General features: G+C 38.6%; 1 protein-coding gene across 1 annotated transcript in view; it reads left to right on the top strand.

Moving 5' to 3' along the window:
* CFAP126 (cilia and flagella associated protein 126) overlaps nucleotides 1–15,996 on the top strand; it is a 29,839-nt gene that overhangs the window by 214 nt on the left and 13,629 nt on the right. Inside the window, exons 2-3 of the mRNA XM_032653294.1 lie at nucleotides 50–212; nucleotides 442–563. Of these exons, the coding sequence (XP_032509185.1) occupies nucleotides 50–212; nucleotides 442–563 (285 nt within the window). The remainder of the gene's footprint in view (nucleotides 1–49; nucleotides 213–441; nucleotides 564–15,996) is intronic.

Below are 15,996 nucleotides of genomic sequence, written 5' to 3'. Positions count from 1 at the left end.
CTGGGGGCGTCCAGGCTGCACCTAACCCCTCCTTCCTCGTTTTCCGCAGACTCCGAGGGCCAACAGCTGGGCAGCGCGCGAGTCAACCGAGACGCCCAGGGGTCCCCAGACACACCTGAAATCCGGGTTCCTGAGAGACCGTCTCCGGGGCACGAACCCTACACAAAGGCCACCTTCGGCTTAACTGTACAACCCGAGAAACCTATTTCAAGGCCGGAAATCTGAGGCCTAGAGAAAAGGCGCGCCAGGGTTTCCCGGAAGTCTGAGAAGGCCGATTGGCCGCAGCCCTCGGACGTCCCCGCCCCCTGTCCGCCGTCACGCCCGCGGGCAGCCCCGCCCGCGCTCCTCCCAGTGCAACCGTGGCGGGGACCCTTCCCGCAACTCAGGCCTGAGTCAGGACCGGAAACCTGGGAAGTGTTGATCGGTTCCCGACAATGGGAGCAACGTGACACGATACCGGCCACACATCGGTGGGAGGGAAGTGGAGCACAGCGCAGGCAGCCTCCTGTTGGCGTCCCCACTTCGGCCCCAGGAGCTGGAAATGACCGGGCCTTGTCACTGCTCCGAGGAGAGTGGCGATCCCATAGATTTGAACACTTCATAGTCATGTGCGTGTTCCAGCCGGTGTGTTCCCGTTCTCCCCAGCCCCTCCATCTCCACCTAATCCCAATTATAGGTGTGCTATTTAAAAGTGTTCCTGTGGACGTATTAACCAGGAAAATTCTGGTTCAACAGAGTTCAGCAGTTCTCTAATTAAATAGCTTTCGGGGGGCTTCCCTGGTGGCGCAGTGGTTGAGAGTCCGCCTGCCGATGCAGGGGACACGGGTTCGTGTCCCGGTCCGGGAAAATCCCACATGCCGCGGGGCGGCTGGGCCCGTGAGCCATGGCCGCTGAGCCTGCGCTCCACAACGGGAGAGGCCACAACAGTGAGAGGCCCGCGTACCAAAAAAAAAAAAAAAAAAAAAAAAAAAAAAAAATTAGGATAAATAGCTTTCGGAGTTTTTAACGTGCTAATATACACTTTCTAATCATAATGACTAACGTTTGTTTTACATTTACTTTGTATCACAGTAGTTTACAATGTCAATCATTTTAACAATATTATGAGATAATCATCAAAATGTTACAGATGAGGAAATAAAGTTGTAAAGACATATGCCTGAGTTCCCATTCTAGTGATGGATTTTGACCCAAACCCAGGTCATTTGTACTGATTGTCCACAAATCCCTTTTTAAATCAGAGCATCACTTGAGACCAGGCCTATAATGAGTGTACTTTGTCTTGGAGTCCTTGGAGGGAGCAGCTGTGAGGTCCAAGTCAAACAAGAGAATGTGAGCCCCAGCCCTACCATGGAAGAGGTGAATTGCCTGGTTTCTGACAACAAGGTAAGGCAGTGGGGAAACTGCAGGAAACTGAGGTTGGGGTGCCAGCAGAACTTCTTGATACCTTAAACACAGCTGCTCCTGCCTACACCCCTAGCAGAACACTCCCAAATATTCTAATGAAACCCTGAAGGTGGGGCTAGTGCTGGAAGGGACTCTGAGCTTCCCACTCCTGAGGAATGGATTAAAAAAAACAAAATAAAACAAACAAAAAACTCCTAAGAGTAGGAGGTGAGAACTTGACCCACCATCTGGTCTAATACAGTCACACTGGGAGTTGCTGGTGGGGGGCGGAGGAGAGAGGAATATATTCTGAATAGATTTAACTCCCATCTCCTTCCAAGGGAAGACACCTAGACTAGAACAAATGTCTTTTGTAGAAGTCTGGGAATGAGACAAAACAGCTTACTGGGCAGAGACTTTGCAGCTAGAGGCAAATGAATGGGATGGGTCAATGGACTTGAGCAATTAATGTCAGGATTGCAAAAGGCCCAACAGAAATAGCTGCAGCTTAGCACATGGCACCCAGGGACAAGGCCAGCCCAACACATCTGAGAGCAGTAAGGTGCCAGCTGCCAGCCACAGGGTTGCCTCCCTTTTCTGCTACCTCTAGGTCATGGTAGGTCCACCTTCACCTAGATGCCACCTTGAGGAGAATAAGAGAGTGTTCTCGTTATCTACTGCTGTGTAACAAACGACTCCTGAGTCAAGAATTTGGAAAGGGTATGTTGGGGACAGTTTGTTTCTGCTTAAAATCTCTGGGACTTCAGCTGGGAAGACTTGGAGGGCAGAGGTGACTTGACGGCTGGGGGCTGGAATCATCTGGAGCTGCTCATTCAAATGTCTGGATGTTACGCTGGCTGTCGGCTGGGATCTCAGCTGAGGCTGTCAGCAGCAGCACCTACAAGTGGACTCTCCATGAGGTCTCTCTGCTTCCTCAGATCCAAGGTGGCTGGACTCCAAGATGTGGCATCCCAAGAGGACTGAGCAGAAGCTGTCACTTTTGGCTCTGCATCACTTCCACCTTAGTCATAGGCCCACCCAAATTCAAGAGGAGAGAATACAGACTCCTCAGTGAAAGTGTCAGCATCACATTTAAGAGCATATGGTATGGAATATCTAGCTGCAACCCTGTTGAGAAATTAAGAGGAATGATGAAAGACCAAGCATCTTCCTATAGGGACTGAGTTAACCCCCAAATACCTTGTTTTGTTATCTATTTCTGTATAACCACCTCAAAATTTAGTGCCTTAAAATAACAATTTATTATTTCTATGGTTCTGTAGGTTGGCAGGGGCTCAGATGGGAATTTGGCTGGAACTAGAATGATCAAGATAGCCTTAGGGCTTTCTCCACATGGCCTTTATCTCTGACAAAGTAACTGGTCTTCTTACATGGCACGGACTAGCAAGAGGGAATGTTCCCAACCAAGGCAGGCAGAAGCTACAGATCTGTTAAGTCTCCACCCTGGAACTTACATATCAGCAGTTCCCAGATTCGTAGAGAGCGGAAATAGACTCTGCTTCTTGAAGGGTAATTGTCCAGGTCACATTTCAAAACAGCTTATGGGGTGGGACATATTGTCATCTTTGGAAACACAATCACCACCACAACTTAAACAAGAAAAAACTTAGAGATCTTTAACTGGGCAGTTAAATTTCCCCCCATTTCTCCACATCTTGTAGGATAGAGGCTTAAGAACAGGTTAGATCAATTATAAAATATGCTACATTTTTCCCCATGCATATCTGAATGTAATGAGTAAATTGTGAGCCACTACTTATGTCAAAATATTGGTCTGCACTAGAAAGAGTCTTAGTCTTAAGACGTAAAACTGGAGAACAAATATGAATCGGAATGGGAAATAGGAAGATTAATTTTGGTTTTGGACCTACATCTGTCCATCATTTGAGTGCGTGCTGTGACTTAACAAACACCCAAGATGGGCCAAATGATCAACTGAGACTTTTAAGGCTAGCTCACTTGTTCTACATTTTCCTTTGCTCTCACCCTGGTTCAGTCTACCATCACCCCTCACCTCAACAACTGCAGAAGGCTCCTAATCAGTTTCAGTGCATCCATAGTTGTCATCCTCCAATCCATTCTCCATTTATGTATCTTCAAGATACATATTTAAACACTTAATACTAAGAATATCCTTTAATACCAAAAAATTACATAACTTTACTGTTAGGGATTTCGCTACAATATCTTTAGATCCTTAAAGCTGGAAAGAAACTTAGAGACCAACACTTTCATTTTAAGGATGAGGAAACTGAATCCCATAGAAGCTAAACAAGTTGCGCAAAGGCATACTGGTTAGTAATTGGCGTAAGATGGAACATGACTTCCTAATCTAGTGATTTCTTTACTCATCACATTACCTTTCAAGTAAAGAGGGAAAACATATAATAATAATAATACCTTATATTTTTATAACCCATATTTATACTTTTAAAAAATCTGATTTATCTTTACAACAATCCTGTGAAGTGGCAGGGTAGATGCTATTACCTTTAATTTGTAAAATTAAGACAATGAAATAGCAACTTGGTGACTTGTCCAAGGCCATATCTAGTTGGTAATAGAATTGGACCTAAGAATAAAAGTCTTCAGGCTACTCTTTCAAGGTTTTAAACTTCTTTTCCTTTTTTAAAAAATATTTTTATTACAAAAGAAATACGTGCTTATTATAACCAATCAACACATAAATGTACAATGAAAACTTCTTAAGCAAGAATAATCAAACAAATGGAGAAGCCATACAGGAAAAGACATACTTAACTATCTTTTAAAGGAAATTAAAACAAAAGCCACTCTAAATAAAGTAAAAAAAAAAACAAAAAAAAACTAGAAACATGCTCTGAGAAATAATTCCAACACATATGACTGAAAAAGTGTATCTCTAACACACAAAGAGTGCCTACAAATTGATAAGAAAAAGAAACAAACTAATAGAAAAGTGAGTAAAGGATATGAATAGGCAATTCATAAAAAAGAAATTCAGTGTAGCCAATAAACATATGAAAAGGTGCTGGTAGTCAAAAAACCAAAAATTAAAAGAATAATATATCATTTTCACTCATCAGATTGATAAAAAGAAAAAGAGTAATAATATTCAGGGACTAAAAGGATGGGAGAAAACAGCACTTTTGTATCTTGCTGGTGGGAATATAAATTACTGTGTTTTTTAAAAAGTAACCTGGCAATATATACTAAAAATAAGAATACATGTTCACTTTTGTCCAGCAACTCTACTTTTAAGAATCTAGCCTACTGAAATAAAACCATCAGTATAGAAAGCCAAATGTATAAAGATGTTTATTACAATATTATGGTAGCAAAAAGTGGAAATATCTTGAATGCCCATTAACAGGGGAATGACTGAATAAATGTCTCCACTATGGAATATTAGGCAACTGTTTAAGAAAATGAGATAAATTTATATATACTTTGTGGTTCTATTTTATTGATTCCTTTTGACTATTGAGCCGCTGAACCTACTTCCTATGTTTGGGGGATCCCCACGCAACCACCGCTGCCTCTGCCTTGTAAGATACAGCTTTCCTCCCACCATAAAATGCCAGCTATTCACTTTTCTAGCCTCCGTTACAGCTAGAAAATCTGCAGATTAGACCACCAGTCCCACATCTTGAATTGGAAACAGGTGAGGGGAAGAAGCAGGGAAGGCAGTGAATGAAGCCTGGTGAGGGGTATGGCAACAGGGGCAGCTTCAGCCAGTTTCTAGAGGCGGTAGTCATCATAGTGACTCAAATAGTAGCACCCAATGTCCAGAACGTAGGACTGGCTACATGATTTGTAAGAGCCAGTGCAAAATAAAAATGTGGGGCCGCTTGTTCAAAAATTATTAAGAATTTCAAGACAGGAACAACAGACAAACCGAGGTCACAGCCTTTCTCAGTGCAGGGCCCTATGGGACTGCATAGGTCGTATGCCCATGGAGCCAGGGCAGAGGGCAGAGTAAGTCAGATATGCAAGCCGCAGTGTTCGTGCCCAGTGGCAGTGGCAGCTCAGGGTACTAATTCGTCAGGACTAACAGGAATAACTTAAAATCCAAGTCTAATTCTCTATCTATCTCCCTAGAAATCGTATGAACTACCCAATGTCCTTTAATAAGTTATTTTTCCGCTGAATTAGCCGGAGTTGATTTGTATTTCTTTTAGCTGAGGACTCTGATACCTCAGTGATACATTAAATGAAAAAGGCCAGTTGCAGAGTAATGTGTATAGTACAAGAAAACAGTCTGAAAGGATGCATAACAAGTGCTGACGATTATTTAGTTTCAGAAACAGTTCCCTGACATAATTTCTCCCACTTCTAGTAATGTAATTTTTAGTTGGGCGTATAACCTCTCAGAATAAAAACTGTATTTTTCCTAGTCTGCTATATTTGCAGCGAGCTATGGTCAGTGACTAAGTTCAGGCCAATGAGATGAAAATGGAAATATCTTTGTGTGACAGCTTCAAGTATCATTCCTTAAAAGACAGCTGCTGGGCTTCCCTAGTGGCGCAGTGGTTGAGAGTCCGCCTGCCGATGCAGGGGACACGTATTCGTGCCCTGATCCGGGTGAGCTCATGACCGCTGAGCCTGCGCGTCCGGAGCCTGTGTTCTCAGCAACGGGAGAGGCCACAACAGTGAGAGGCCCGCGTACCGCAAAACAAATAAATAAATAAATAAAAGACGGCTGCTGCGTGTCCTTTGGAACTACTGCCATCTTGGATTATGAGAATCAGGGTTCCACCCTTGGGATGGAGCTGGAAGGAATCTAAGACCCTGAGGTCCTCAAGCGGCAGAGCTCCCCTAACAACCCAGGACTGCATACCTCTGGACATTTTCATGGGAGCAAAATAAACCTCTTTATATTTTTAAGCTACTTATTTTAAATTTTCTGTCACTTGCAGCCAAATCTACTTTAACTAGAATAGTTTTTTCCCCAAGGAAGATGAGGTTGGAATACTGGGGGGTGGCGGAGGGGGAGTCTTCGCATATCTCTGTTTGATTTGTTTGATTTTCTACAATGTGAATATATTCCTTCTATAATTAAAAAAAAAAATCCCTGAAATTATGGCCAGACCTAGAGTCTAATTACAGCTCCAGTATTAACTGGTTATGGCCTTAGGCAAATCATTAAGTTTCTCAATATCTCAATTAAAAAATTTTTCCAAATGAGAGAAAGTAATTCAAATATTCTCTTAAAGTAGTGGAAAAAGACAAAAGCAATATTCTGTATTACATGTAAAGTTTTGCAAAATTTCAGCTAAGAAAATTCCTTGAGATGCTCCATGAAAAATTAGTCCAGTGGTCAAATAAGTTGAGGAAATGGTGTATATTATATCCCCTTTCCACTATAGAAGAGTTTTAATGTACGCCTGGAAGTTAAACATCTGAGACTTCCCACAGGAGAAACTTGTTTTGTTTCACTTATCCAATCAGATTAAATGAGGGCCCGAGATTTCAGATTTTAGGGTCTGGACTTTCAGGAACAGGTCAGTTTGGGAGTTTGAAAACTGGTTCTGCAACTTACTGGCTGTGCATCTTGGACAAATTATTTAACCTTCCTATGTTTTAGTTTTCTCATATATAAAATGTACTAATATTATTCTCATTTTACAAGGGGCTATTGCAAAAATAAGTTTAAAAACTTTGGCTTTACTTTAATTGCTCAAAAAATTTTGATAATTGTGAGAATAAAAACTCTGATCTAGACTTTTTAGGAAATTACTGACTGTGCCTTATTTCTGACAAACAAAGAGGGAGAGGGTAAAATTTGGGAGTGGTCTGAGGCAATATGTTCTCAGAGAAGAGGTATGAATGATGATTGAGTGATTTATGTATGTAACAAGGAGGGACACAGAACTCTGGAGAGCTCTGGTGTTCCTCTTGGTACTTGTTAAAATGAGACATGAGATCTTATCCTAGCATCATTCATCGGTACCTATTTTCATTACTTGGCAGTCTTCAGTGAAGTTCACATTACACAACAAATTTTTTTTTCTTATTGTGGTAAAATACATATAAAATTTACCATCTTAACCCTTTTTAAGTGTACAGTTCAGTCATATTAAGTACATTCATATTGTTGTATGACCAACACCCTTATCTATTTCCAGAATTTTTTTCATCTTGCAAAACTGAAACTCTGTACCTATTAAACAATAACTCCCCATCTCCCCCCCCACCCCCAGTAGAATTCTACTTTCTGCCTCTATGATGTTTGATCACTCTAAGTACAGGTACCTCATATAAATAAATCATTCAGTATTTGTCTTTTTGTAACAGGCTTATTTCATTTAGCATAATGTCTTCAAGGTTCATCCAAATGTTGTAGCATGTCAGAATTTCATGCTTTTTTAAGGCTGATAATATTTCATTGTATGACGTTCACATTACTTCTTGTTATATTAGGAACTTTGGCCTTTAGCAACATGTTTCTTATATTTTGCCCACAGGAAGTGTCACCACACCTAGTTAGGACAATTTTTTCCATCTAGGATTTCAATTCACCTTTTAAAGGGAGGAAGTGAAGGCAGAACAAAGAAAGGTGTGGGAATTGGCTGAAATAGTCATTCAAATGAGTAATTTCCTGGACAGTATTCTTAGGCTAGATATGTAGAAGAGCAGGCCCCCAGAACTGAATTAAGGAGTTAGATCTGGCGGGGGTAGGGGGGGACATTTACTTATTTATTTATTTAGTAACAGATTTATTGAGATATAATTTATAGACCATACAATTCACTCATTTCAAGCGCACACTTCATTGACTTTTAGTATATTCACAGAGTTGTGCAAATATCACCACAACCTTAGAAAATTTTCCTCGTCCCTGAAAGAAATCCTGTAGCAAGTTGCCATCACCCTCAGGTCCCTCCCTCAGCCTTATGCAACCACTAATGTGGGCCAGTCTCTGACTCTCCTCTCCCTACCAGGAACTGAAGAGACCGTGCCAGTACCTTTCCCCATGATCAGTTTCCAAGGAGGCAAAGCTTTCATGCATCTGACCTCAAGGGTCAGTGGGACTCTGGGAGAGTCCTGAGGCATGGGAGAGATGCCTGGAATTGACTCCCATCACTCTTTATCTGGCTCAAGAGAATCACTCTTCATCTACTCACCACTATTTCTCACCCAGGTTTCTCCCTAAAGCAATGCCTTAGGGGGAGCTATTTCCCTGAGTACACAGCGACACTGACATATTAATCAAATCTTTCTGCGCAGAGGTGGTGGCAATCCTCCAACAACAGGAAGTTGGAGTTCCTTCCTCATTCTGGGTTGAATAACCAAATTTTCTTGGCTCTTAGAGTCTCTCCTCCCCCCCACTTCTTTTTAAAACTTGACTCTGTCACTGACTCTTTGCTATCCCATTGCTCAATATCTTCCACCACATCCTCCTCCTCATGACTCTACACTTATGTAATTTAAGGATTTGGTGGCAGGAGACAATGGGCAAAAGATTTCTTCCTTTGTAGTGTAGGGGGTAGGGGACTGGTTGTAAAACTAATCTCCACTAGAGGGAGACTTAGTCTTAAGAAAGAAAACTGGTTATGAAATTTGTGACGTTTAGTAGTAGAGGTATTAACTCATTTATATAGCTGTTGTATTTAGCCAATTATTTCTGTAAAAAAAAACTGTTGTGAAAATAATGAGAATTCATTTGTTTTTTATTTTAGGAATTACCTTTTTTTAATCTTAATTTTATAATTATGTAAAATATTTACAAGGTTCTAAAATCAACTCTGCAAAACAAGGTATATTCAAAGAAGTTTATCTTCTACCCCTATCTTTTCTGCATTATTTCTCCTCTCTACCTAAAGGTAATCACTAATCATACCACTTATTTTTCCATCATTTTTCTATTAGAAACACATATAATTTATATCTCCTTTTTAATATAAACAATAGCACACTATTCACATGTCCTACACCTTGCTTTATTCACTTTAAAGTATTTCCTGGAGATCATTCCACAGCAGCATCTTCCTCACTGCTTTTCACAGCTGTGTAGTACTCCACTGTGTGGAGATACCATATTACTGACAGTTGAGTTGTTTCCAGTCTGTAGTTATTACAAATAATGCTGCATATAATAGTTGATACTTTTCATATTTTTACTAGAGTATCTTTGGGATAGATTTCTAAAAATGGAATTGCTTAATCAAAAGGCATTGATAACTGTGCTAGCTAGATACTGCCAAAGTCTCCATCGTGGAGGTTGTACCATTTTACATTTCCATACTCAACATATTAGAATGCCTGTTTCCTCATAGACTGACCAACAGAGTACGTTATCAAACTTTTAGATTTATGCAGTCTCGTGGGTAAGATGTGGTATCTCCATGCAGTTTTAATTTCAATATTTCTAAAATTATGAGCAATACTGAACAATTTTCATATGGTTAACAGCAATTTGTATGTCTTTCTCTGTGACATGCCCCATTATAACCAGTTTTCTATAGGGTTATTAGTCTTTTTCTTCTGTATTTTAAGAAGTTTTGTTGTTGTTTGTTTTAACATTTATTTATTTATTTATTTATTTATTTATTTTGGCTGTGCCGGGTCTTAGTTGTGGCACGCAGGATCTTCGTTGCGGTGTTTGGGCTTCTTAGTTCTGGCATGCGGACTCTTAGTTGTGACATGTGGGATCTAGTTCCCTGACCAGGGATCGAACCTGGGCCCCCTGCATTGGGAGCGTGGAGTCTTACCCACTGGACCACCAGGGAAGTCCCTGTTGTTTTTATCAAGGATGCTAACTCTTTGCCTGTGGTATAACTTTTTCCCCCAGTTGTCTTTTTACTTTTTGGTGGTGTTGTTATGTATTAAAATTTATCAATGCATCTGTGGAGATGAGCATTTTATTTTTTACCTTGGATCAATTAATATGATAAACTATATTAATGGACTTCCTTTGACTCTCCATCTTTGCATCCATAGAGTATTATCCACTTGGTCATGATACAATTTTCTTAACATACTATTGGATTCTGCTTACTAATATTTTATATAAGATTTTTGTATCAATATTAACAAGTGAAGTTGATCTAGAGTGTTTTTTGTTTAGTCTTTGTCATGGTTCCAAAATTCAAGTTTGGGAATCAACGTTACACCCACTTCATAAAGTGAATTTGCGAATTTGCTCTAAAATAGCTTAGAAAGTTAAGGATTTATTTTTTTAAATTTGATAATATATTCTATGAAACTATCTGGATCTGTTTTGTTTTGTGGGGTAACTCTAACCAGTTTCTCTAATTCTTTTATATTAAATGGTATGTTTTTACTCTGTCTCCACAGGGGTCAATTCTGTTAAATTGGGGTTTTATGCAACATTATACATTTAATGTAGATTTTCAAACATATGTACATAGAATAGATAAAAATTTTTCTTTTCTGTGTCTCTTTCTTTCTAACATTATCTATTTGTGCTGTCTTCCCCGCCCCCCTTTATTTTGAGTAGTTTAGTTAAGAAGTTATCAATTTAATTTTTTCAAAGAAACAGTTTTGGATTTTAAAAGTTTTTATTTTAAAGAGAATTTTAATTTCCAGTTTTAAAAGTTCTACTTTTTGTTGTCGTAGTTTTCAAACCCATTAACACTGCCTTTCTTTTACTAATTTCTTTCCTCTCCTGACATTCGTTTGCCTTTTATTTTTATTTAAAAAAAACACTTTATTATGAAAATTTTCAAACATACATAAAAGTTGAATAGTGTAAATGAATTTGTATATATCCCTGTCCAGATTGAATATTTATCAATATATTACCACAGTTGCTTCATCTATCCTTTTAAAAAAAATTTTCCTGAAGTACTTTAAAGCAAACCTCAGACATCACAATCCTAAACTCTTCATGGTAAATCTCTAAATATAAGATCATTATCCACCTGTATCATCCATCATTATCCATCAGTACCATCCAATAGCCAGTCCATATTCAGATTTCTCTAAATGTCTTTATACATTTAATTAGAATCAGGATCCAGCAATATTCATACTGTGGTTAGTTCTTATATCTCTTTTAATTAAAAACAGTCCTCCTTTTTTTCCCCATGCCATTGTCTTGCTGAAGATACAATCATTCCTCTGTTATTTTCTAGTTCCTTCCTTTGGCCATGTTCAGTTTGATATGACTGATGTCTCTTTTTTTTTACATCTTTATTGGAGTATAATTGCTTTACAGTGGTGTGTTAGCTTGCCTTGTTTTTTTTCTCCCTAGTTTTTTGAGTCATAATGTTCATTTATATTTGCTTTTTAACTCCTATTCATTTAATATTAAATCTCTAATAGCTGTTTTAACTATTTCCCATAGATTCTTATTTTCATTATTAATATTTTCAATTGGTTTTGCATTTCTCCTTTGACCTAGAAGTGGTTAACAGCAAGTTTTTAAATTTCCCATATGGAAATTTAAATTGGAATTTATTGAGATTTTTTCTGTGGCCTAAGATGTGAACATGCCACATTTTTGTGATATTTGTGAATCCTTTATATGCATTTGGGGGGGAGGAAAGCCATATACTCTATCATCAAGGTTCAGAGTTTAATATATATTAAATCCATCTTATTTATTATGTTGTTTAGGTTGTCTGTATCTGTACTAATTTCTTGTTCACTTTATCTCTCTAGATCTGATTTGTTAAACTCTCCTATTATTAATGTGCTTCTATTTCTCCCATATTAAGTGTAATTCTTTCTCTTTTTTTAATTGTGGTAAAAATTTCTTTATCTCAAATCCTGCAGCCTGTGGAACAAAAACCACATTCACAGAAAGATAGACAAGATGAAAAGGCAGAGGGCTATGTACCAGATGAAGGAACAAGATAAAACCCCAGAAAAACAACTAAATGAAGTGGAGATAGGCAACCTTCAAGAAAAAGAATTCAGAATAATGATGGTGAAGATGATCCAGGACCTTGGAAAAAGAATGGAGGCAAAGATAGAGAAGATGCAAGAAATGTTTAACAAAGACCTAGAAGAATTAAAGAACAAACAGACAAAAATGAACAATACAATAACTGAAATGAAAAATACACTAGAAGTAATCAATAGCAGAATAACTGAGGCAGAAGAACGGATAAGTGACCTGGAAGACAGAATGGTGGAATTCACTGCTGTGGAATAGAATAAAGAAAAAAGAATGAAAAGAAATGAAGACAGCCTAAGAGACCTCTGGGACAACATTAAACACAACAACATTCATTTTATGGGCTTCCAGAAGGAGAAGAGAGAGAAAAAGGACCCGAGAAAATATTTGAAGAGATTATAGTCGAAAACTTCCCTAACATGAGAAAGGAAATAGCCACCCAAGTCCAGGAAGCACAGAGAGTCCCATACAGGCTAAACCAAAGGAGAAACATGCTGAGACACACAGTAATCAAAATGGCAAAAATTAAAGGCAAAGAAAAAATATTGAATGCAGTGAGGAAAAAACGACAACATACAAGTGAACTCCCATAAGGTTAACAGCTGATTTCTCAGCAGAAACTCTACAAGCCAGAAGGGAGTGGCATGATATATTTAAAGTGATGAAAGGGAAGAACCCACAACCAAGATTACTCTGCCCAGCAAGGATCTCATTCAGATTCGATGGAGAAATCAAAAGCTTTACAGACAAGCAAAAACTCAGAGAGTTCAGCACCACCAAATCAGCTCTACAACAAATGCTAAAGGAACTCTTCTAAGTGGGAAACACAAGAGAAGAAAAGGACCTACAAAAACAAACCCATAACAATTAAGAAAATGGTAATAGTAACATACATACCGATAATTACCTTAAACATGAATGGACTAAATGCTCCAACCAAAAGATACAGGCTCGCTGAATGCATACAAAAACAAGACCCATATATATGCTGTCTACAAGAGACCCACTTCAGACTTAGGGACACACATAGACTAAAAGTGAGGGGATGGAAAAAGATATTCCATGCAAATGGAAATCAAAAGAAAGCTGGAGTAGCAATACTCACAGCAGATAAAATAGGCTTTAAAATAAAGAATGTTACAAGAGACAAGAATGGACACTACATAATGATCAAGGGATCAATCCAAGAAGAAGATATAACAATTATAAATATATATGCACCCAACATAGGAGCACCGCAAAACATAAGGCAACTGCTAACAGCTATAAAAGAGGAAATCGACAATAACACAATAATAGTGGGAGACTTTAACACCTCACTTACACTAATGGGCAAATCATCCAAACAGAAAATTAAAAAGGAAACACAAGCTTTAAATGACACAATAGACCAGATAGAGTTAATTGATATTTATAGGACATTCCATCCAAAAACAGCAGATTACACTTTCTTCTCAAGTGCGCATGGAACATTCTCCAGGATGGATCATATCTTGGGTCACAAATCAAGTCTCAGTAAATTTAAGAAAACTGAAATCATATCAAGCATCTTTTCTCACCACAATGCTATAAGATTAGAAATCAATTACAGGGAAAAGACTGTAAAAAACACAAACACATGAAGGCTAAACAATACATTACTAAATAACCAAGAGATCACTGAAGAAATCAGAGGAAATTAAAAAATACCTAGAGACAAATGACAATGAAAACACGACGATCCAAAACCTATGGGATGCAGCAAAAGCAGTTCCAAGAGGGAAGTTTATAGCAATACAAGCCTACCTCAAGAAACAAGAAAAATCTCAAATAAACAATCTAACCTTACACCTAAAGGGACTAGAGAAAGAAGAACAAACAAAACCCAAAGTTAGCAGAAGGAAAGAAATCATAAGGATCAGAGCAAAGGGCTTCACTGGTGGCGCAGTGGTTGGGAGTCCGCCTGCCAGTGCAGGGGATGTGGGTTCGAGCCTTGGTCCAGGAGGATCACACATGCTGCGGAGCAACAAGGACTGTGCACCATGACTGCTGGCCCTGCACTCTGGAGCCTGCAGTCCACAACTACTGAGCCTGCGTGCCACAACTGCTGAAGTCTGTGAGCCTGGAGCCCGTGCTCTGCAGTTGGAGGAGCCACTACAGTGAGAAGCCCGCGCACCACCACAAAGAGTGGCCCCTGCTCAGCGCAGCTAGAGAGGGCCCGCCTGCAGCAATGAAGACCTAACACAGCCAAAAATAAATTAATTAATTAATTAAAAAAAAAAAGTTCAGAGCAGAAATAAATGAAATAGAAGCAAAGAAAACAATAGCAAAGATCAATAAAACTAAAAGTTGGTTCTTTGAGAAAATAAACAAAATTGATAAACCATTAGCTAGACGCATCAAGAAAAAGAGGGAGAGGACTCAAATCAATAAAATTAGAAATGAAAAAGGAGAAGTTACAACAGACACTGCAGAAATTCAAAGCATCTTAAGAGACTACTACAAGCAACTCTATGCCAATAAAATGGACAACCTGGAAGAAATGGACAAATTCTTAGAAAAGTATAACCTTCCAAGACTGAACCAGGAAGAAATAGAAAGTATGAACAGACCAATCACAAGTAATGAAATTGAAACTGTGATTAAAAATCTTCCAACAAACAAAAGTCCATGACCAGATGGATTCACAGGTGAATTCTATCAAACATTTAGAGAAGAGCTAACACCCATCCTTCTCAAACTCTTCCAAAAAATTGCAGAGGAAGGAACACTCCCAAATTCATTCTATGAGGCCACCATCACCCTGATACCAAAACCAGACAAAGATACTACAAAAAAAGAAAATTACAGACCCATATCACTGATGAACATAGATGCAAAAATCCTCAACAAAATACTAGCAAACAGAATCCAACAACATATTAAAGGATCATACACCATGATCAAGTGGGATTTATCCCAGGGATGCAAGGATTCTTCAATATATGCAAATCAATCAATGTGATATACCATATTAACAAATTGAAGAAAAAAAACATATGATCATCTCAATAGATGCATTAAAAGCTTTTGACAAAATTCAACACCTGTTTATGATAAAAACTCTCCAGAAAGTGGGCATAGAGGAAACCTACCTCAACATAATAAAGGCCATATATGACAAACCCACAGCAAACATCACTCTCAAGGGTGAAAACTGAAAGCATTTCCTCTAAGATCAGGAACAAGACAAGGATATCCACACTCACCACTATTATTCAGCGTAGTTTTGCAAGTCCTAGCCATGGCAGTCAGAGAAGAAAAAGAAATAAAAGGATTACAAATTGGAAAAGAAGAAGTAAAACTGTCACTCTTTGCAGATGACATGATACTATACATAGAGAATCCTAAAGATGCCACCAGAAAACCACTAGAGCTAATCAATGAATCTGGTAAAGTTGCAGGATACAAAATTAATGCACAGAAATCTCTTGCATTCCTATACACTAATGATGAAAAATCTGAAAGAAAAATTAAGGAAACACTCCCATTTACCACTGCAACAAAAAGAATAAAATACCTAGGAATAAACCTACCTAGGGAGACAAAAGACCTGTATGCAGAATACTGTAAGACACTGATGAAAGACATTAAAGATGATACAAACAGATGGAGAGATATACCATGTTCTTGGATTGGAAGAAACAATATTGTGAAAATGACTATACTACCCAAAGCAATCTACAGATTCAGTGCAATCCCTATCAAATTACCAACGGCATTTT

This window comes from Phocoena sinus, chromosome 1, assembly GCF_008692025.1.
Source record: "Phocoena sinus isolate mPhoSin1 chromosome 1, mPhoSin1.pri, whole genome shotgun sequence".
In the NCBI taxonomy this organism is placed as follows: domain Eukaryota; kingdom Metazoa; phylum Chordata; class Mammalia; order Artiodactyla; family Phocoenidae; genus Phocoena; species Phocoena sinus.
This window is presented reverse-complemented; position numbering and strand designations above follow the sequence as displayed.